This window comes from Scyliorhinus canicula, chromosome 28, assembly GCF_902713615.1.
Source record: "Scyliorhinus canicula chromosome 28, sScyCan1.1, whole genome shotgun sequence".
Taxonomy (NCBI): Eukaryota; Metazoa; Chordata; class Chondrichthyes; order Carcharhiniformes; family Scyliorhinidae; genus Scyliorhinus; species Scyliorhinus canicula.
This window is the reverse complement of record NC_052173.1, coordinates 1,458,755-1,482,974: the sequence shown is the minus strand read 5'-3', so window position 1 is coordinate 1,482,974 and position 24,220 is coordinate 1,458,755. Positions and strand designations below refer to the sequence as shown.

At 47.5% G+C, this 24,220-nt stretch overlaps 1 protein-coding gene across 5 annotated transcripts in view; it reads right to left on the bottom strand.

Annotated features, from left to right (window-relative positions):
- The window catches only part of mcrs1 (microspherule protein 1), a 33,333-nt gene continuing 9,113 nt past the window's right edge, over positions 1-24,220 (bottom strand). For 4 of the 5 annotated variants that reach the window (XM_038786468.1, XM_038786471.1, XM_038786469.1 and 1 more), the window contains 11 exons: positions 22,558-22,704; positions 17,676-17,785; positions 16,421-16,529; positions 15,593-15,731; positions 9,079-9,154; positions 7,916-7,944; positions 6,141-6,233; positions 5,013-5,095; positions 1,883-1,970; positions 1,064-1,191; positions 1-625 (listed from right to left, as the gene is read on the bottom strand). In XM_038786468.1, the coding sequence (XP_038642396.1) occupies positions 539-625; positions 1,064-1,191; positions 1,883-1,970; positions 5,013-5,095; positions 6,141-6,233; positions 7,916-7,944; positions 9,079-9,154; positions 15,593-15,731; positions 16,421-16,529; positions 17,676-17,785; positions 22,558-22,704 (1,089 nt within the window). In that variant the 3' untranslated portion in view covers positions 1-538. The remainder of the gene's footprint in view (positions 626-1,063; positions 1,192-1,882; positions 1,971-5,012; positions 5,096-6,140; positions 6,234-7,915; positions 7,945-9,078; positions 9,155-15,592; positions 15,732-16,420; positions 16,530-17,675; positions 17,786-22,557; positions 22,705-24,220) is intronic. The other variant, XM_038786470.1, reaches the window with a different exon arrangement.

Below are 24,220 nucleotides of genomic sequence, written 5' to 3'. Positions count from 1 at the left end.
TGGAGAAACGGTTGTTTTTTCTTTTTAATTTTGGGAATTGAAAGACTACCAAAATGAATCACTGCAACAGGTTTTAGTGGCAAAGGAGTAGTGCATATGCAGAAATGAAAGATGCAGCTTAAAAACATTTTTACATAGCTATAAACTATTCATAAACAATTTAACCAAATACAGAAACTTAGTGAAAATGTTACCTCCTTATACCGTGAATTAATATTCCATGGTTTAATTCTATTAAATAACATACAGAAAATCGTGACAGAACATGGGAAAGAATTTGTGAAAGTGACAAGGAACATTTGAGCTATTCAGCATCATTTTTCATCCACTTGGTCCTGCAAGACGAAAGCAACACCTTCCCTTGCCTATTGACGGGTACTAGTCAGTAACAGCAAATGGCTCTAGTCCTGTGTTTGTTAATCTGTCTGAATTTAGATAACAGTTTTTTACAGTCCAGAGATCAGGAGGCTTACAAATTGCTGGCCACCAACAGTTTCAGTGACCATTGGCTGTTTACTCAGGGACTGGAGACTTCCCGTCACTGCTGGTTCATTTTGGCAGCCTCAGCCCTGATTAGCGCAATCAGATCCTGGTTAATTAGAAATACAAACCGAAGGCCAGCAATCTACAAAAAGACAGGAAAACAAAATTATTTCACAGGTTTTCAATGCGAGAAATTTTAACTTAAAACACAAATTTCTTCTATCTATTGGTTAATCGCTCACTGAAGATAACCAATCTCCATTCTACCCATTACCTGCTCACAGTAACAGTTCCATATCATTCCCAAATATTTTGAAGAACTAAGGTCCCACAAAATGCACACTGCGACACTATTGGCTACTTATCTCCCCTAGGAAGGTTTTCAAAACCTTACTGAAATTCCAAGTGAACTACATCTATTGGATTATCCGTGCTCACGAGCAAAGATATTTATATTGAGGCTCAAATTGTCCTTTTCTGCAATAATTTTATTTTTTAAAATTTGTGCTACGATCTTCACAACACAGCGAATATTTGACAAGCGCAAGATGATTCATCTAGTTTCTGACATGACACTTACTTCAACGACAGAATTGTTGTTCAATTTCCATTTATTTCTACTCAGTACAGGCCTGCCATCGATGTAGATGGGACGTCGGCCTTCATTAGCAATGAAGAAGTCTCCATTGTTCTTCAGTTTTATTATACCTTGAAGACAAAAATTCATTTCAGAAGTTAATATCATCCCCCAGCCATTTGATATGCATTGCTACACAAAAGGTTATTATTTAGCATTAATCAGAATCTCTCTGGGGCCATGTCTTATTATCTATCTATAGATTCCTATTTGCTCCTACTCAGCTGCTACTTCACATTAGAACAAGGGCAGCACAGTGGCACAGTGGGTTAACCCTGTTGCCTCACGGTGCCAAGGTCACAGGTTCGATCCCGGAATCACTGTCCATGTTGAGTTTGCACATTCTCCCCGTGTTTGCGTGGGTTTCGCCTCCACAAACATGAATCACTTTGACCATCAACCATGTGCAGGGTAGGTGGATTGGCCACACTAAATTGCCCCTCAATTGGAAGAAATGAATTGGGTACTCTAAATTTAAAAAAAAACAAGGCGAGCCAATCTAAAAATCCAGACAGCTACAATACCAGCATTAATCAACCCCCCAAAAAAGCCAAGTTTAAATTCCAAATGTCCAGTGACAAATGTATTTCTCAGAATTCTACCAGAGAATCAGTTGCCTCTTTCAAAAAGAAAATCACTTTGGGAGGAGACACAAGAAAGGGAGAATTGGGAGAAGCTCTACTAAAAAATATATATCAATTGGTCCAAAGTTTGCGGTCACCTAGCAACAAGTGCAACGTGGAAGAACTTGCTCATCATTACCTTGCCTTCTCGAGATTTTCCACGCTGGTCCTTCGAGAGAGAGGTCAACATCAATTTGATTATCTTTTGTGGCTCTACCCAGTGTTATCTGTTGAGAAGAAATGCACTTGTTAAATGGGGAGGGGAGACGACATTCAAACAGGGGGCCGTTTTGGAAAAGAAATCGGGACTGATTGGGATGAATATATGAAGTCACCTGTCCCAAGTCCTTAAAGATTCAGCATTTTTGTGATTTTTCCCATCACATATTTACTCACATCTGTGTTCACAATCCAGCACCGACACTGAATTAGTAACACACAAGACTGAAGACCATAATGGTTAATGGCCATAAAAGCTATATTGTGCCTATATTAAAGGGATGGTACATATTTTGTTTGGATTTATACAAGTTCTGATATACTGTGTTGATATCTTCATAATTCCCCTATCTGCTCCTTCAGGTATGCATTTCAAGGTCATTAGTCCTGGATAACCATTCATGCTGGCAGCACCATCAGCTGCAGTAGCTTGAGCTCTGGGTTTCCGAGCTCGAGCAACATCGGGGGCCATCGCGGTGCAACTGTGAGGTTGAGAGCTTCGTAGATGTGGTCAACCCCACAGCGTGAACGTTTCCAAGGAGAGGAAATGACCTCCAGACAAAACAAGGACTAGGCAGGCAATGCAGAAGTTCTGAGTACATCTCACTTTACAACCAGTGTTCTGTTCTGCATACTGGAGAATGATGGTTCCAGAGGATTCCTCTGGGAAGTGCAGGAAGAGATGTCATTTTAGCCAGCTGTACAAGGGTAAGAGGAAGACTGGGAAAGCAATAGTGAGAGGATTTAATGGTGTCTCTGTGGCTGCAGACATGAATCTATATTGTATGTTGCCTCTGAGTGTCAGGGTCAAGGATGTCACTTAGCAGCTGCAGAACACTCAGCAGGATGAACAGCTAGCTGGTGTGGTCCGTATTGGTACCAATGACATCGGTGGAAAAAGGGATGAGGGCCCTGCAGCCAAATTTTAGGGAACTAGGCAAGAATCTAGCAAGCAAGACTTCAAAAGCTGGTCATTGCTGGATTACTTCCAGTACATGGGGCTGGTTTAGCTCACTGGGCTAAATCACTGGCTTTTAAAGCAGGCCAGCAGCATGGTTCGATTCCTGTACCAGCCTCCCCGAACAGGCGCCGGAATGTGGCGACTAGGGGCTTTTCACAGTAACTACATTTGAAGCCTACTCGTGACAAATAAAAGATTTTCATTTACATGTGCTAGTGAACACAAAGAGGAGGGAAGAACAGGTGAATGTGAAGCTGGAAAGATGATGCAGGAGGGAGAACTTTAGATTCCTGGGACATAAGGACAATTCTGGGAGAGATGGCAGGCAGCAAGGCAGATTGAGAAAGTGGTTAATAAAGCATGCAGGATTCTGGGGCTTTATAAATACAGTACAGAAGCAAGGAGGTTATGTTAAAGGTGTATAAAGCACTGGTTGAGCATCAACTAGAGCACAGTGTTTAGTTCTGAGTACCACACTTTAGGAAGGTTATGAAGGGTTTAGAGAGTGCAGAAAAGTTTCACGAGAATGGTTCCAAGGATGAGGGACTTCTGTAATGTGGGTAGACTGGAGCAGCTGGGACTTCTCCTTCGAGCAGGTTGAGAGGATTTGAGAGAGATGATAATATCATGGAGTCGAGAGAAATTCTTCCCAACGGCAGACGGTTTGAGTACCAGAGGACACGGATTCACGATGATTAGCAAAAGAAGCAACACCACAATGAGGATAAACATTTTTTAATGCAGCAAGTAATTAGGATGTGGAGTGCACTGCATTGAGCTCTGGGTTTCAGAGCTCGAGTAACATTGGTCATCACTGTGGTGCATCTATGAGGTCGAGAGCTTTACAGATGTGGTCACCCCACAGCAGGTCCAACTAAGACCTCGAAAAGAAAGCATTGGATAATTATCTGGAGAGAAAGAAATGTGACGGTCTACAGCAGTGTTCTTACATAGAACAGTACAGCACAGGACAGGCCCTTCGGCCCTCGATGTTGTGCCGAGCAATGATCACCCTACTCAAACCCACGTATCCACCCTATACCCGTAACACTACGGGCAATTTAGCCTGGCCAATCCACCTAACCCGCACATCTTTGGACTGTGGGAGGAAACCGGAGCACCCGGAGGAAACCCACGCACACACGGGGAGGACGTGCAGACTCCGCACAGACAGTGACCCAAGCCGGGGAATCGAACCGGGGTCCCTGGAGCTGTGAAGCATTTCTGCTAACCACCATGCTACTGTGCTGCCCTGCAAACTTTTTTTTCCAGGGACCCATTTTTACCAACCGGCCAACCTTCGGGACCCACGCCGGCCGACCTGCGCGACCCACCATTTTCTCTTACCTTGTTTGTTGCTGACAAACATGGGGGAAATGGTTTTGGGTCCCTTTGGCCCCCCCCAAACTTGAAAAAAAGTTAATTCACCTCTCCATTCACCCGAGGAAGGAGCAGTGCTCCGAAAGCTCGTGTTTGAAACAAACCTGTTGGACTTTAACCTGGTGTTGTAAGACTTCTTACTGAAAAAAAAAAGGCTGCGACCATATAAACAAAATGCGGCCGCACTGCGCACGCGCACTGATGATCGGGCATTTCATGCGCAGTGCGGCTGAATTTGTTTTTATCTGTTCCTGGCCATTTTGAAGGCTGCTTGTAGGCGGCATTAGTAAAAGGCGGCTGCTGTGGTTGTTGGGCGCGGATTTGCGTGATCGGGAGCGCCGCGGCAGATGGCTCCGTGACCCTCCCGACACCCGCCCCCGAATTTGGCAATGCCTGGTCTAAAGGGGAAGAGAGAGGTGAGTGGGACTAGTCGAGTTACTCTTGCAGAGGGTCAATAAAATAGGCCAAATGGCCTCCATCTGTGCTGTAATCAATTCTGTAACCTTATAATGGAGGAGCTCAGAGCACCACGAGATGCAAACTCTGCCTGTCTGACATAGACAGTTCTGGAGAAGGCTCATGTTCAGAATTACTGACTGACCTGCAGGACATTTGCAGTTTTTAAAACAGTCCCTCGGTCTTCAAAACTGAAACAAAATGGCCAAGACACAATACAGCCATCTACACATCAATCAAAATACTCCCTTACCTCTCGAGACCTCATCAAATATCTGACCATTCTGCCTCGTAAAACAGCAAGCGTCTGGTTATCAAAGTCAGGAGAGCTGATACCTTAAGGAAACAAAATTGGGTCATTTTATAGTCAGGCCTTTTCCAGGGGGAATATTACCATTATAAAAATTGTGCACAATTTTCAAATGCGCCTCACAAATCATTACCTCAATAAAATTCTGGGAACTATTGTTCTTTGAGGAAGAAAAGTTGAACTTTCTCATGCTGATAAATTTTAATATAATTTACATCATCGGTTTGAATTCATAGAAATATCAGACGACACTTGCTCACCGTGGCCAGAGATTAGTGACCAATGTGAGGAGCTAAGATGGGGTTGTGATGGATACTGGGGTTATTCTTGGCAGCGTTGTAATAAGAGTTTCCACAATCATCTCCCAAAGCGATAAACAAAAACATTCCTTCATATTTGAACAAATGCAGCGGATTGTAAACACAGCTATAGTGGTAGCATTTCGGAGTGAAGAATTTGTTTTATTTCTTGTGACTTGTGTTGTCTATTAAGGTTGTCACCACCAGCTTATACAAATGAATGCTGTTTTTTCATATATAAATTTAGCATACCCAATTCATTTTTTCCAATTAAGGGGCAATTTTGCGTGGCCAATCCACCTACCCTGCACATCTTTGGGTTGTGGGGGAGAAACCCACGCAAACACGGGGAGAATGTGCAAACTCCGCACGGACAGTGACCCAAAGGCGGGATCGAACCTGGGACCTCGGCGCTGTGAATGAATGCTGTTAACCAGTCTAGGAGTGCGCCAAGGGGAAACCCTGGGTACACCACATTCTGCCATTCAATCTCACAGCTGGTTTGAGCATCAAGATGCTGTTCCAATGTGCCAATTCTGGTGGGGTATTCTCAAACACATGATGCTGCAAAGCAGATTTTGTGCAACGGGACATAGAACCATAAAAGTTCGCCAATTGAAGTATCGAAAATCACAAACATTCCTAACATTTCCAATTTGACTGTTTCATGGAGTGACTGCTTCACCGAGGCTTCTGCAGCTTGAGATATACCCAAAAAGCAAATGGTTTAGTGATTCCAATGGGACCCTTCAGTCACTGTTTGCTCCTTCACCTGTGACACTGTCAACAAGAACCTGCCACTTTGGGAGCTCCTGCTCCAGCTGCCGAATCTCTCGCTTCTGACGCCGGTCTGCAAGCGTGAGTTCTGGAATAAAAACACAAACAATGTTGGCTTTTGGTTTTTTTTTTTAAAAAAGGATCAGAGCAACTTGCTGCAGCATAGATTTTCAGGGAAAATGTAAATCGGCTAATTGGCTTGCTCCACAACACGGGCCATGGAAGAGCAGGAAGATGTTGGATCAGCACTTCAAGAAATGCCATCCCACACTATGCGTCAAGATCTTTGAACAAGCATCGAAAAGTAATTCAGTTCCCCCCCCCAACCACCATCCAGGCCGAAATGACAGCACTGCATCACCTCCCCACCTCCATTGCAGCAAACTCTCTCAATAATTCCAGGACATTTGCATCCCTACCTAGGAATCACAGAATTGTCACAGCACAGGAGGCCATTCGGCCCGTCGGGTCAGCACAGGCTGTCCAAATGAACAATTCCGTCCTCCCGTTTTCTCCCCTAACCCTGCATATTCTTTTGACGTAACGGTCAAATTCCCTTTTGAATGCCTCGATTGAACCGGTTTCTGCCATACTCCAGCACAACCACTCATTGCATGGAAAAGTCTTTCCTTTTTTTTTATAAATTTAGATTACCCAATTATTTTTTCCAATTAAGGGGCAATTTAGCGTGGCCAATCCACCTACTCTGCACATTTTTGGGTTGTGGGGGCGAAACCCACGCAGACACGGGGAGAATGTGCAAACTCCACACGGACAGTGACCCAGAGCCGGGATCGAACCTGGGACCTCAGCGCCGTGAGGCGGTTGTGCTAACCACTAGGCCACCGTGCTGCCCTGGAAAAGTCTTTCCTGGTCCTCATACCAATTTTGCTTCTTTTGCCAAGAACTTCAAATCTCTGCTCTCTGCTTCTCAATTCTTTCACAAGTGGGAACAGTTTCTCCCAATCCGCTGTCCAGGTCATTCATGATTTTGAACACCTCTTTTGCCTCTCAGCCTTGTCTCCAATTTAATATATTCCATATATTAAATCAGTATTAAATAACTTCACAATATTAGTTCTACATTTGCCTCTTGGATACCTTCAACAACAAATGAAAAATATAAAAATATAAAACCAACCATTCACTATAACACACTAACACCATGGCTCAGAAACACATGTATGAAGGCATGAAAGGTCCTATGAGTGCCTGGTCCCTGTTACTAGAGACCAATTACACTTCAGTTCAAATACTGTCTTGTGTGGAGTCAGCACATACCCCCCAGTGTCTGTGTGGGTTTCCTCCCACACAGAGGTGCAGGTTACGTGGGGTTATGGGATAGGGCAGGGGAGGGGAATAAGTAGGGTGCTCTTTTCAGAGGGTCGGTGCAGATTTGATGGGCCAAATGGCCTCCTTCTGCACTGTAGGGATTCTATGATTCAAGGAAGTGTCAATGGGCAGCTGGGAATTATATGGCAGTGTTATCTTTCATAGCTTCCTTTTAAACCATACACAGTAACACAATCACAACATGTCCCTGGACAAAAGAATAACTGCACACAACAATCTAAATGCTCGCAGAACATCAAACAGTTGAACTCAAGTTTGAACGAGTTGACAAGAAAAGCCTGTGACAAAAACAGGATGCAATAAAGACCTTCAAGATTCATTGACATAGTAGGAACCATGTGACCTTGGTGTGGACTCTCGTTAATTAGCTTTAACAGCAAACATATCATCATCACAAACTGGAATCTGACAACTTACCATGTTCCAGGACATCATCTCTTGTTTCTCTGGGAAAGGAATATAAAAAAAGTATTACACAGTATTCTACTGCAGCCAAGATGATGCCTCCCCCTACAGTTCATGACCAGGTTCATGCCCCTGCCCTGAAGGTCCCGACTCATTCTCACGTGGTTCCACAGGCACTTCAGGCCCAGCAGTACCTCACTCACTCAAATCATCTTTGCAATGTGCAACACAGTCTAAGAAGCCCATTTAGCCATTTTCACAGGGAGTGGAGGTGGAAAGGGAAAAAGGGAATGGGGAAAAAAGAACGATCTCTGAAGTGGCCCAATTCAGAAGCCCTGTTCCAGGCTGTCCCCTTTGAATCAATACAGGTAAAATGCAGCCTCAGGTTTCTTATTGACAACAATGGCGCTGTTACTTACAGAAAGCTGAATGGGCCACTCGTCAGGGTAGGAATCAGAGCTTTAGATACACCAGTCCAAATCCTCATCATATTAACCCTCTAGTTCACGAGAAACCATGATTTTGTATTGATGTCTAGCAGCAATGTTCCACCCCACAGATTGCCAACTGTCAACAGTAAAGCTCCCTCTGCCTCAGGAAGAAAACATAAACCTTAAAAACACAGCAGAGCTGTGGAGACAGCTGAAGGTAGAAGGGGTCGAGGAGAAGACGCCTCAACCTTTCTTTCGCCCAAAGATTGGAATTTCTTTTGGGCCAGGTCTCTCCACTGCTCTTTGTGCTATTCATTACCACATGACTAAGATTCACAAGTTCAATGAGCTTTTTGCACAAACCCGCACACTAGAAATCAGGTTGAGACTTAGCCCATATTAGGTTGAGACTTAGCCCATATTAGGTTGTTACACCCAAAAACAAATACTCTTCCTGTTGGATTCAACCCCAGGACCCAGAGGTAAACGGCTAACATCCCACCCCAGAACCCAGAGGTAAACGGCTAACATCCCACCCCAGGACCCAGAGGTAAACCGCTAACATCCCACCCCAGGACCCAGAGGTAAACGGCTAACATCCCACCTCTTATTATTTCACTGCTCAACATCCCACATCTTATTATTTCACTGCTCAAGAGGTCATTTTGACAAGAATATAAATCAGGGGATACAGAGAAATCACATTCACAGTTTCCCAAAGTATACAAATCTTCGTATTCTTACTTGAGTTTGCTGTCATCAATCATGTCTTCCGCATCAGAAAAATTCAAAACTTGATCTCCCTTCGGTAATGGTTGGACTAAAAAGAGAGAGTAAAGAACCAGTCGTGAAAACACAGTAAAGTCACCACACCACTGTTTTAATGAACAGCAGAAAAGCAGACAACTCTTTAAAGTAACAATGTCCAAAAATATTTCATAAAGACAAAAGCAGACATTGAACAAAAGAGTGACCAACGGCTTAAGTGGGTCGGTGCAGACTCGATGGGCCAAATGGCCTCCTTCTGCACTGTATGCTTTTTGTATCTAGTAAAGGAGTGCTCAGAAAATGAGGAAACTGAAGTGGGGGAAGAGGTAAAACAGGGCTTAGGTGAGCATTCCAGAGTGCAGGGTGAAGACAGCTGAAGGCCAGTTGGCTGAAGGTAGAAGGGTCGAGGGGAAGATGCTGACAGCTTTCTTTCGCCCAAAGATTGGAATTTCCTTTGGGGCCAGGTCTCTCCACTGCTCTTTGTGCAATGTGCGGCAGATGAATTATACTCAACTTTCCGTCACTTTTTCTTGCCCCTTCCTGTCATGGTACAAGTCAAGGAGCAATATTCACTCCGCGATTCAAAACAATATCCTGTGATTAGGATCCAGCTCATTTGCTTTATTATGCCAGCTTTTTAAAAAAAAATTTAAAATAATTTTTCATCAATCCTGAAGGCATGAACTGGTTCAGATCAGGTGACTTAGCACAAATATGGAACTTTGAGTTGTACAACTTAATACGAGAGGCAGCCATTCAACTCCTTGCACCTGTTCTGCCATTCAATTATACCCTGGCTGCTCTTCAACTGGGAGCTCATGCACCCATCAAGATTACTAGCACTACTTCCGCTTAATAGCACTACTTTTTCTTTTAATATAATTTTTATTGGAATTTTTTACAGAAAATATAAAACATAACGACAAACAATGAAATGCAACAAAATAACCCATAATAACTGTAACACCCCCAGACCGTATCGACGCATGTATCACATCCCCCCACCCCCCCAACCCCAATGAACAACAAAAGAACTTAAAAATAAATTAAAATTAAATAAACAAACAAACATAGTCATTGTCCCCCCCCCCTTTTCCCTCCCCCTTCCCCTTCCTCCCGGGTTGCTGCTGCTACTGTCCCTGTATCCTATCGTTGAGCCAGAAAGTCGAGAAAAGGTTGCTACCGCCTAAAGAACCCTTGTACCAACCCTCTCAGGGCGAATTTGACCTTCTCTAGCTTAATGAAACCAGCCATGTCATTGATCCACGTCTCCACGCTTGGGGGCCTCGCATCCTTCCATTGCAGCAAGATCCTTCGCCGGGCTACTAGGGACGCAAAGGCCAGCACACCGGCCTCTTTCGCCTCCTGCACTCCCGGCTCCACCCCAACCCCAAAAATCACGAGTCCCCATCCTGGCTTGACCCTGGATCTCACCACCCTTGACACCGTCCTCGCCACCCCCTTCCAGAACTCCTCCAGTGCCGGGCATGCCCAGAACATATGGGCATGGTTCGCTGGACTCCCCGAGCACCTGACACACCTGTCTTCACCCCCAAAGAACCTACTCATCCTCGTCATGTGGGCCCGGTGCAGCACCTTGAATTGGATGAGGCTAAGCCGCACACACGAGGAGGAAGAATTAACCCTCTCCAGAGCATCAGCCCATGTCCCGTCTTCGATCTGTTCCCCCTCCCACTTAGCTTTCAGCTCCTCTACTGACGCCTCCTCCGCCTCCTATATAACCTTGTAGATATCAGATATCTTCCCCTCTCCGACCCAGACCCCCGAAAGCACCCTGTCGCTCACCCCCCTCGCGGGAAGCGAAGGGAATTCCTCCACCTGCCGTCTAGCAAATGCCTTTACCTGCAAATACCTGAACATGTTCCCCGGGTGGAGCCCAAATTTCACCTCCAACTCCCCCAGGCTCGCAAACCTCCCATCAACAAACAGGTCCCTCAGCTGTCTGATGCCCGCTCTATGCCAACCCTGAAATCCCCCATCAATGTTCCCCGGGACGAACCTATGGTTCCCCCTTAACGGAGCCTCCATCGAGCCCCCCACTTCTCCCCTATGTCGCCTCCACTGCCCCCAAATCTTAAGGGTAGCCGCCACCACCGGACTCATGGTATACCTCGTAGGAGGGAGCGGCCACGGCGCCGTTACCAGGGCCCCCAGGCTTGTATCTCCACAGGACGCCCTCTCCATCCATTTCCATGCTGCCCCCTCCATTAACCCACTTGCGCACCATCGACACATTGGCCGCCCAATAATAACCCGAGAGATTGGGTAACACCAGCCCCCTCTATCTCTACCCCGCTCCAAGAAGACCCTCTTCACCCTCGGGGTCCCATGCTCCCAAACAAAGCTCATGATGCTGCTAGTCACCCTTCTAAAAAAGGCCCTAGGGATAAAGATGGGCAAACACTGGAAGAGGAACAAGAACCTCGGGAGAACTGTCATTTTGACGGATTGCACTCTGCCCGCCAACGATAGCGGCACCATGTCCCACCTTTTAAATTCCTCCTCCATCTGCTCCACCAGCCTGGTAAAATTAAGCTTATGGAGAGTCCCCCAACTCCTGGCCACCTGCACCCCCAGGTATCTGAAACTCTTCACTGCCCTCTTAAATGGGAGTCTCCCAATTCACTCCTCCTGATCTTCCGGGTGTACTACAAATACCTCACTCTTGCCTAAATTTAACTTATAGCCCGAGAAGCCCCCAAATTCCGCTAACAGCTCCATCACCCCCGGCATTCCCCCCTTCTGGATCCGCCACATACAACAGCAGGTCGTCTGCAAACAGCGATACACGATGTTCCTCCCCACCCCGCACCAGACCCCTCCATCTCCCTGACTCCCTCAACGCCATAGCCAAAGGTTCAATCGCCAGTGCAAAGACAAAGGGGGACAGGGGGCACCCCTGCCTGGTCCCACGGTAGAGCCTAAAGTACTCCAATCTCCTTCCATTCGTAACTACACTTGCCATCAGAGCCGCGTAGAGCAGCCTCACCCATTTGATGAATCCCTCCCCGAATCCGAACCGCTCCAGCACCTCCCACAGGTACCCCCACTCAACTCTATCAAACGCTTTCTCCGCATCCAGCGCCACCACTATCTCCGCCTCCCCCTCCACTGCCGGCATCATAATAACATTCAGCAGTCTCCGCACATTCGTGTTGAGCTGCCGTCCCTTGACAAATCCTGTCTGATCCTCGTGTATCACCCTTGGCACACAATCCTCTATCCTGATGGCCAGGATCTTCGCCAGCAACTTAGCGTCAACAAGTCAAATTTGGCCTGCAAACTACGCCGTTCCCCCAGAAACCCCTCCTCCGGTGCCTCCGCGTATCTCCTGTCCACATCCAGGAGCTCCCCCACCAGTCTCTCCCTCTCCTTCCTCTCCCTCCTTTCCCTATGGGCCCGGATGGAGATCAGCTCCCCCCGGATCACTGCATTCAGAGCCTCCCAAACCATCCCCACCTGGACCTCCCCCGTGTCGTTGGTATCAAGATACCCCTCAATACTTCCCCGGACCCTCCTACACACACCTCCTCATCAGCCAGCATCCCCACATCCAGGCGCCAGAGCGGGCGCTGGTCCCGCGCCTCCCCCATCTCCAGATCAACCCAGTGCGGAGCATGGTCTGAAATCGCTATGGCCGAATACTCTGCATCCTGCACCTTCGGGATCAATCCCCTGCTCAGGACGAAAAAATCTATTCGGGAATAAACCCTATGGACATGGGAGAAAAAGGAATACTCCCGCGCTCTTGGCCTCCCAAACCTCCAGGGATCCACCCCTCCCATCTGGTTCATAAACCCCCTCAGCACTTTGGCCGCCGCCGGTCTCCTACCCGTCCTTGAACTGGACCGGTCCAGTGGGGGATCCAGCACTGTGTTAAAGTCTCCCCCCATGATCAGGCCCCCCGCCTCCAGGTCCGGAATGAGGCCCAACAAGCGCCTCATGAAGCCGGCATCATCCCAATTCGGGGCATATACATTAACCAGCACGACCTTCTCTTTCTGCAGCCTACCCTTCACCATAATATATCTGCCCTCCTTGTCCGACACCACCTCAGCCGCCTCGAACGCCACCCTCTTCCCCACCAGAATCGCCACCCCCCGGTTCTTCGCGTGCAATCCTGAGTGAAAAACCTGCCCCACCCACCCCTTCCTCAGACGAACCTGGTCCGCCACCTTCAAGTGGGTCTCCTGGAGCATAGCCACGTCCGCCTTCAGCCCCTTCAGATGAGAAAATACCCTAGTTTTCTTAACCGGCCCATTCAGCCCCCTCACGTTCCAGGTAATCAGCCGGATCAGAGGGCAACCTGCCCCTCTCCCCCGCCGGCTAGCCATAGCTTATCGACTGCTCGCCCCAGGCCAGCTCACCCCGCCTGACCCGTTCCCCATGGCGATAACGCCTCTCCTCTACCCCCCCGGCCCACACCAGCTCCTTCCTGGCCATTCCAGCAGCAACCCGGTATCCCCCCCCACCCCCTCCATCCCCCCAGGCTAGGACCCTTCCTAGCCGCGACGCACCCTCCATGGTACTGACCCGGCAGCTCCCGCCAAAACCCATCTCCTCCCGGCATGGGGTCATCCCCCTCTTGCCACACCTCCTTGGCACCGCTTCAGCGCGGGAAAGAAGACCAGTAGAAGCCACGCCCCCACCTCCAGCTCCGCCCCCCCGCCCCGCAGCGTGGACATCCAGAGGAAAGCCCGCGCTTTCACACTGCCACACCCCACCCTTCTGACGCAGCTCCCCAAAATCCAGTTTCACCCCAACCCCCAGCCCCGTACAGAAGAGAACATATAAAGCACATACCCCCAACGTTCCCCACATACCCCACACCCATACCCAACCGACAAACCCACCCGGAAACAGAGCAAAAAGAAAACCAGCATAAAAATAACACCTGTCAAAATTGAAGAACAGCAACAGCGAAAACAGCAACGGCCATAGTGTGTCCCCAGATCCTAGTTCGAGTCCAGCTTCTCCGCCTGTACAAAGGCCCACGCCTCCTCCGGGGACTCGAAGTAGTGGTGCCGGTCCTTATATGTCACCCACAGACGCGCAGGCTGCAGCATTCCAAATCTGACCTGCTTGGCATGAAGCACCGCCTTCGTCTGGTTGAACCCGGCCCACCGCTTTGCCACCTCCGCACTCCAGTCCTGGTAGATTTGCACTACTGAATTCTCCCACTTGCTGCTCCTCTCTTTCTTGGCCCAGCGCAGCACACACTCCCGGTCACTAAATCGATGGAACCGCACCAGCACCGCCCGCGGGGGTTCATTTGCCTTGGGCCTCCTGGCCAGCACTCTGTGAGCTCCCTCAAGCTCCAGAGGCAAATGGAAGGACCCCGCTCCCACCAACGAGCTCAACATCGTGGTCACGTACGACAGGAGATTTGACCCCTCCAGCCCCTCCGCCAGGCCCAGGATCCTCAAATTCTTTCGCCTCGTGCGAACGTCCAGCTCCTCCAAGCGGTCTTGCCACTTTTTGTGAAGTGCCTCGTGCAACTCCACTTTCCCCACGAGGACCACGGCCTCCTCCTCCCGCTCAGCGGCCTGCTGCTGCAATTCCCGGATAGACACCTCCTGGGCCGCCTGAGCTCCAAGCAGCTTGCTGGTAGTTGCATTCAGGGAGTCCAGCAACTCAGCCTTCAGCTCCGCAAAACAGCGCAGGAGAGAGGCCTGCTGCTCCTGCGCCCACTTCCATCAGTCCTCGGGTGTTCCGCCGGCCGCCATTTTGTCCTTCTTCCCCCGCTTTTCTTGGGGAGCTGCTGCAGCTTTTTCCTTTGCCCCACTCCGGGTGAGCACCATAAATTATGGGGAATGCTCCTCTAGACACCTTCCCCCACTGGGATTTGTCGGTACAGCGTCGACTGCTGCTAGAATTCAGCTTTCATAAAGGCCCTCAAGTCAGCTTGAGAAATCTGAGCTGGCCCTTCCCCCGCCTGCCTGCTTGTAGAGGCTTTTTTCTGCTGCTGCTTCAGCCCAATCTTGGCCTTTTTCTGAGGGTCTGATAACCAAGAAACATACTATTCCTGGGGGAAAGTACTCCACGAACATTCACCTACGCCTTTTCATTGAAATTCCAACCCATGCCGCCCAAAAAAGAGCTCTTTTCTGTAACCTTGGGCAGGAGCTGCCTCTGTGTGCTCACTCACTCCATGCTGCACACCGGAAGTCTTAATAGCACTACTTAATAGCACTACTAGCTCACTAACATTTGACTTCTGTTAAATGTAAATACAACATTAACCAAATCTACATTTCATTAACCAAATCTACATTTCATCTCCACATCAGATGCCTCGGTTTTCCATGGCCACACACATCGCCCCAGGCTTGAAGGTGCATATACCTGGGGCAGGTTAAAGAAAAAGTGGCCCTCATCTGCACATATTAAGTCCCTTTGAGATCCAAGAGTATGCAGAAAACAATCAATCAATGGCTATTCTCCACTCAGCAGTCAAAACAGCTTTTACCTGTTTGATCATCTAAGAGGTAGTACTGTTTCATCAGCTGCCAATGAACCTGCAGAGATTTGGCAGTGCGCGACTGATAGAAAACATTTGGATGTTTATTCAGTAAATCCTGAAAGGTGTCCAGTGTGGGCTGACTGGTCTGGGGATAGAACAGAAAACGATGTGGTAAACAATAGCAGACAATTGCGTCAATCAGAAGTCCATGATTTCCAGGAAGATATGGAAAACCTCCATCACCCAAGCCTGAAGAAAGATACTTGATTTTTTCAGGGACCAGCTCCAATTCAATTCCAAGTACATTTCAATTGAGTATGTTTTATTACAACATTAGGGAGTCACGTTAAATGTTTTGTTAATGCATATGTTCGCGAACACATTATTTCCCCCCCCCCCCTCTTCTAAAGGCACTGAGGTTTACTGGAATTCAGCTCCACCAAAGTACCAGCAGCTCTTTCCAGTGTTTCACTGAAGGCAAATTTTAAAAATATATTTAGAGTGCCCAATTCTTTTTTCCAATTAAGGGGCAATTTAGCGTGGCCAATCCACCTACCCTGAACATCTTTGGGTTGTGGGGGTGAAACCCATGCAGACACGGGGAGAATGTGCAAACTCCACACGGACAGTGCCCCAGGGCCGGGATCCAACCCGGGTTCTCGGCACCATGAGGCAGCAGTGCTAACCACTGCGCTATCGTGCTGCCCAAAGGCAATTCTTCATGTGCGAGCAAAGACAATGCCGCCAGTGTCCTTTGACCATAGAAGGCACCATAACCCAAGCCTCATCCAACATTTACCTATACGAGTGCTCCAGAAGCAATCAGATAGTTACCGATCCAATCTTTGCCAACTGTTGCTCCTCTGCCTTGCTATAAAGAGCTTTGGCCTGAATTGCTGCAATTGCTTCAGGATGAAGTTGTCTCATCGCCTGACAAGCCAGTCTGAAAGAACAAACAGCTGTTACACATCTGGGTTCACATGATCTTCCAATGGCACGAGACCTACTTGAACAGATTGATAGGGAAGAAAGTGTTAGGAGACTGGTGTAAAATCCAGAAGCTCTTCCAGCATTGAACAAAACCTTTTAAGCTATTTGCACACGTCTGAACATTATATTCATGCTTCATATTTCTGGTCCATTCATTTTACAATCATCTTTCACAACTGTAATGATCTTTTTTTTTAAATCACAACAATTATACCAGATTTGTTTTAAATGCAAGGTGGGACATTATTCTAGTGTATAAAGTGTGATATCTCGGAGGTGGCAATAAGATTTGCCACATGCTAATATTCCTGATTGGAAACGCCCTTTGCCCACTCGCCAACAGCTTCTCTTTGTACAACCAGCAAGTCGAAAATGGCAACTTTTTTTTTTAAATAAATTTAGATTACCCAATTATATTTTCCAATTAAGGGGCAATTTAGTGTGGCCAATCCACCTACTCTGCACATTTGTGGGTTGTGGGGGCGAAACCCACGCAGACACGGGGAGAATGTGCAAACTCCACACGGACAGTGACCCAGAGCCGGGATTGAACCTGGGACCTCAGCGCCGTGAGGCGGTTGTGCTAACCACTAGGCCACCGTGCTGCCCTGAAAATGGCAACTTACTGGCCTTGTCAATATCACTGGTGCTGAGATTGGGGAGTGAGGAAAGGAAGAGAAAAGATAAATGAAGTGACACGGTATAAAGGTGGTTTAAATACCAATCTTTCATCTCTAACCTGGAATTAAAGCCAGCTGATTTGAAGAAATAAGAATCATGTCTATCTGATGGATCTAGGGATTCTGTATGGATTGAGTGTGAGCCATAAGTCAAGCACACCGCAGAAAGCTGCCCAGATTGCAGTACACAATATATGGGCAAAATGTCACTCTAGGGCAGTAGGGGGTGCTCTTCTGACACTTTGCTCCACATCCAAGACTGGATAACCAACATGAAAAAACATTCCATTTCTCAGCACCAACTTCCCACACTCTCAGGTTCATTATGAAGGGGGAAAAAAAAGGACAGGAATAGTGGAATAGCGTCACAGTTATATAATGAGCTCAACAGCTTTTCGTTTTCTGGACATTTCACTTACTTGGATATGACAGGATCGTACAGCAGTGCATACCACCGCTCCTGGATCTCTCGCAATGTGAAGCGACAGCTAAACTTCACTCCAAGGTGCACTACAGTCAAGTCATTAGTCTGCAATTCGAAAATGCATCATCAGACCACAGAAAAGGCAGAAACATTCACTGTAAAACTTAAGTGTGCAGATACCAGCAGGTTGCTAACATTATCATTAGATCTCTTTCCCCCTCAGCCTCACATAGCTGCGCATTGTGTACAAGCCAGGTTGTGAGTAGCAAGTATCCCGCACCAACAAATCTAGTGCTCGAGTGTTGCAAAACACAAAGGGAAACAGGTCGAGTTTGGGGCATGCCTTGTTTTGGGGAGAAAGGAAGCAAGGATGTGCTAAAAATTCATGGCATGGACTTCCGGTGGCGACTACGAGGTCGCAAATTTGATGGCTCCCGTTTCGGTCGGACTTTTGGACCCAATAGGCTGCCCTCACATTCCTTTTGCCTGAGGCCCCTGTGATCACCCATCCCCCTCACCATGACACTCCTGACTTAGCCTGACTACCCATCAGGCTTCAGTTCCATCACCTTTTGTTCATTTCCTCACGGACAGTGATCCAGAGCTGGGATCGAGGGACCTTGGCGCTGTGACGCTGCAGGGCTAACCCACTGCGCCACCGTGCTGCCCAGCTAGCACATTTAATGACCGTTCATCTTCGGACTGTGAATAGAGTTCCTTTTCGCGTCCTATTTGTACCATGCGCACATTTTTTCTCCTTGATTCAGCTTACCATTTGTTTCATTGTACTTTTGCTTACGGCAACTTTTGTCTGAAGCTTGCCTCGTTTATGAAACCTAAATGTTTCTGCGATGGCCAAGGGTTTGGTGAATGGGCCTTGCAGAATTTCCATTATTTCTTTGTTCCAGTCTTCGGGGGGTTTGAGTCCCTCCATGCCAACAGTATTTGTCGCTCGGCTACCAGGGAAGCAAAGGCCAAGACGTTGACCTCCTTCTCCTGGACTCCCGGATCCTCCGGAATATCTGAGACTCTACCCTCCCCTACCTCTCCCCCAGAAACTACCCTGTCCTGCCTCCCCTTTGGTGGGAGGCGTGGGAAGGACGGCACCAGTCTGCGCACAAAATCCCTCACCTGTAAGTATCTAAAGTTGTTCCCTCTCGCCAGCCCGAACTTCTCCTTCAGCGCCCTGATGCTTGGGAAGCTCCCTTCCAGGAACAGATCCCCCATCCTCACAATCCCCGCCCTCCTCCACAGTCGATACCTACCGTCCATGTTCCCCGGGGCAAATTGGTGATTGCCGCAGATTGGGGTCCACACCGATGCTCTCACTTCCCCTATATGCCTCCTCCACTGGCCCCAGATCTGCAGAGCCGCCACCACTATAGGACTGATGGAGTACCGCGCCAGCGGCGCCGTAACCAAGGCTGCCAAACTGGTGCCCCCGCACAATGCAGCTTCCATCCGCTCCCAGACCGACCCCGTGCCCACCATCCATTACCTTATCATCACTATGTTGGCCGCCCAGTAGTAGTTGCTGAAGTTCGGCAACGCCAGCCGCCCCTCCCCTCTGCTCCTTTCGAGCATCACCTTCCTCATCCACGGGGACTTCCCCGCCCAGACAAATCCCAGGATAATTTTATTCAGCCTCTTAAAGGAGGACCTCGGGATGAAAATGGGGAGACACTGAAATATGAACAAGAATCTCGGGAGAATAGTCACCTTGACAGTCTGCACCCTTCCCGCTAGTGACAGCGGGAGCGCATCCCAACTCCGAACCCCCTCCCTCACTCATTCCACTAATCGGGACAGGTTGAGCTTATGCAGCCTGCCCCAGTCTCGTGCCACCTGTATCCCCAAGTAGCTAAAGCTTTCTCCTACCAGCCTGAACGGCAACCCCTTCAGCCTACTCTCCTGCCCCCTCGCCTGAATTATGAACAACTCATTCTTGTGTTCAATTTATATCCTGAAAAGCGGCCAAATTCCCTCAGGATTTCCATGATGCCGTCCATCCCCGCCATTGGGTTCAGTTAGGGCGCTCGAGAGTTACAAGTTAGCTAGGAAACCCTTGCGCAATCTACAGTGTCAAAATAAAAAGTGGAAATGGGAAATGGGGGGGGGAAAAAAAATCAATGCGAGAGAGCATTCCTGCAAGCCAAAAAGATCCAAATTTACCCCAGCATCACCTAAACAAAGCAAATGCATGAGCAAGAGCAGCATAGGGCGTCGTGAATAGTGCTCTTACAGGGAACAGATCAGTCCAAGGGAGAGTCGTTGAGGAGTCTTGTAGCTGTGGGGAAGATGAGCAGTTCACATGGAAACATTTTCTACTTCAAACAAGTAGATAACACTCCTGAAACCGCAAGACAAGCTAAGAAGCATGCCAAATGCAATCCACAAGTGAAAGTGGATTCCTGCCATCATCTAGAACATAGAACATTACAGCGCAGTACAGGCCCTTCGGCCCTCGATGTTGCACCATCCTGTGAAACCCTTCTAAAGTCCCTCTACACTATTCCCTTACCGTCCATATGTCTATCCAATGACCATTTGAACGCGTTTAGTGTTGGCGAGTCCACTACTGTTGCAGGCAGGGCATTCCACACCCCTACTACACTCTGAGTAAAGAACCTACCTCTGACATCTGTCCTATATCTATCTCCCCTCAATTTAAAGCTATGTTCCCCTCGTGCTGGACATCACCATCCGAGGAAAAAGGCTCTCATGTCCACCATATCTAATCCTCTGATCATCTTGTATGCCTCAATTAAATCGCCTCTTAACCTTCTTCTCTCTAACGAAAACAGCCTCAAGTCCTTCAACCTTTCCTCATATGATCTTCCCTCCTTACCAGGCAACATTCTTGTAAATCTCCTCTGTACCCTTTCCAATGCTTCCACATCCTTCCTATAATGTGGCGACCAGAACTGCACACAATACTCCAAATGCGGCCGCACCAGAGTTTTGTACAACTGCAACATGACCTCATGGCTCCGAAACGCAATCGCTCTACCAATAAAAGCTAACACACCATATGCCTTCTTAACAACCCTATCAACCTGGGTGGCAACTTTCAGGGATCTATGTACATGGACACAGAGATCTCTCTGCTCATCCACACTACCAAGAATCTTACCATTCGCCCAGTACTCTGTCTTCCTGTTATTCCTTCCAAAATGAATCACCTCACACTTTTCTGCATTAAACTCCATTTGCCACCTGTCAGCCCAGCTCTGCAGCTTATCTATGTCCCTCTGTATCCTATAACATCCTTCCGCACTGTCTACAACTCCACCGACTTTAGTGTCATCTTCGCACAGACAGGCCCAGTCTCCTACACCTTACAAAGCTGAGACGATGTAATATGGAGAAGGCATGCGGACCACCTTTTGGCAACAGGAACCAATCCGCCAGAGGCAGAACCGACAGGGAATCCAAATCCATGTGTGCCATGAGATTGCCTGGACCTTCCAGAGAACCTGACACTAACCAAACCAATTGGGGAAAACAGCATCTCAATTGCAAATCAAGAACAGAGTCAACCTCAGCTCACTGCGTTGCTTTTGATTAAGATAACCACTGACAATGCTCACACCAAGTCAAAGGCACCAGGAGGTTGTAGCAAGTACTGAAAAGCAGTCGCCCAAGGTTCACCAACAACCAGAGAACAACCAACTCTGGAATGTCTGACATTGACTACTGTTGATGGATTGTTCATGTTGCTAATTGATTGTTAATGCTATACTGTTTAATGTCCAAAGTCCTAAAGTCCAAAGATGTGCGGGTTAGGTGGATTGGCCATGCTAAATTGCCCGTAGTGTCCAAAAAAAGTAAGGTTAAGGGAGGGTTCTTGGGTTACGGGTATAGGGTGGATACGTGGGTTTGAGTAGGGTGATCATTGCTCGGCACAACATCGAGGGCCGAAGGGCCTGTTCTGTGCTGTACTGTTCTATCTATATATGTGTCAAGGACCTTTGATTTAAAGGTGGAGGAAATGTTGTGTATTCATAGTGTTTTAATTTTTCCTCACAAGCCTTGTAGCTAAACAGGAGCACTTTAAGAGAACGATGGGACCAGCCATTTGCGCTGGCAAGCAGGCAGTCTAATATCACAATCTGTAGTGTTAACATCTTCTAAATAAAACTCTACATTTTGGTTGATTCTCAAAGGCCTGCAGACTTTGAATTAACCACACCACAAACATTCAATCCCTCTATCACCAACACAGTAGCAGCCGTGTGTATCAGCTACAAGATGCACTGCAGTAATTCACCAAGTCTCCTTAGGCAGCACCTTCCAAACCCACAACCTCTACCATCTGGGACCAAGGGGAGCAGATACATGTGAACGCCATCACCTGGAGGTTCCCCTCCAAGTCACTGACATCAAAACATATCACCACTGCTTCACTGTTGCTGGAGCCACATCCTGGAAGTGCCTCACGAACAGCACTGTACTTGTTACTACACCACATGGACTGCAGTGGTTCAAGAAGGCAGGTCACCATCACCTTCTGAAGGGCAACTAGGGATGGGCAATAAATACTGGCCTAACCAGCCCACATTCCTCAAGTGAATTTTTAAAAATTCAGAGTATGAGCCATGGGACGCTCAACAAAATGAAAATAAGAAGAATCTTTATTATTGTCACAAGTAGGCTTACATTAACACTACAATGAAGTTACTGTGAAAAGCCCCTAGTCGCCACATTCCGGCGCCTGTTTGGGTACAGAGGGAGAATTCAGAATGTCCAATTCACCTAACAAGCACGTCTTTCGGGACTTGTGGGAGGAAACTTCCATTTTTTAGAGTATGAAGGGAAAGGGTACTGTGATCCAATATTTGTTAAACTCAAATCTCTCCTCACCCCCTCCACTTTACCTGTAAGACTGCATTTATTAGCAGCAAGTCATCTGTTGGCTTCCATCGTCCTAGATCCTTTGTGACTTGAAGTGGCTGCTTGCTTTTCTTCAACCGCTTGGCAATGCTGCTCGGAGCTGATGGCACCGTGGTAGATTTTGATATCTGCTACAAGAATCACAGAACTCTATTAAATGTCAACCAAATACATCACTTGGGCAGTGTAACCGATAATTAACCTAGTGCTTCAGCAACCTGTTCCTACACAAATAATTTAGTTACCAGATTAAAGTTTAATCCAACGGATAGGTTTTGTGATATTCAGAGACTACTTCAGTGCATAAGGAGCAGTGACAGAAAATTTAAAAACAATATCCAAACTGAAAGCTTGAAATAAAACAGAAAATGCTGGAAATATTCAGGTCAGTCAACATCAGAGGAAAAAGAAATCACACCCAAAACATTACTTGAATTGACAGGTCAAAGGCTGGGAATTCTGCAGTGCGTAACACCTCCTGACCAAGCCTGTCCAACATCTACAAGGCACAAGTCAGGAGTGTGATGGAATACTCCCCACTTGCCTGGATGAGTGCAGCTCCAACAATACTCAAGAAGCTCAACACCATCCAGGACAAAGTAGCCGCTTGACTGACACCCCATCCACAGACGTTCACTCCCTGCACCTCCAGCACAGTGGCAGCCATGTGTGCCACCTACAGGATACACTACAGCAAGTCACCAAGGCTCCAACAACAGCATCTTTCCAACCCATAACCTCAACCACCTAGGAGGGCAGCAGATATATGGGAACCAACTCCACCACCACCTGCAAGTTCCCCTCCAAGACACGCAACATCCTGACTTGGAAACATAATTGCTGTGCCTTCACTGTCAGGAACTCCCTGCCTAATAGTACTGTAGGCATATCTACAGCACATGGACTGCAGTGGTTCAAGGTAGCTCACCAAACCTTCTGAATGGCAATCAGAGATGGACAATAAATGCTGGCCAAGCCAGCAATGCCCACATCCCAATAATTAATAGAAAAAAAAAATATGAACTTCTACACCCCTCCCACTTTTGGTCCATTCTATCAACTTTATCTAATCAGTTCTGATAGAGGGCCGATTGAACGGTTGTACATTTCTAGCAACTTTGGCTGTTAAAGCACGATGTAGCTCATGTCCACACTCGATCCCAATGTACCTAAACGCTGTGCATCAGTCATTAGCTGGTTCTCACAAGGAGGAAGCTACTGCATAGTTTAAACCTCGAGCGATATCAACATAGATTCAAGTGTCAGCTCCTTTGATTCATCTGTGATCCTTAACACGAGCAGCAAGTACTGGAGCTGCAAATCAAGAGGCCTCAATTGGAGAATGATTCGAGGCAGTATCACATCTGCAGGATTCAAGACAATGCCAAACTTTGGAAGTAAAGATCAGATAGTTTGCGACTGTTCTCAGTCCAAATGCATCTTTAGGACATAGGGTCAAATGGCCTCTTTAGCCCTTCATTCAGTAAGATCAGGACTGATCTGGTTGCGGTCTCAACATCTTTGCCTTACACCACCCTCCAATTGCACTGCACTTGTAGTGGCAGAACTATTCAGTATTTATTCACAGCACCACCCAACTTGGAGCAAAACAGTCCAATGAAAACATTTCACAGCAAGCAAAAAACG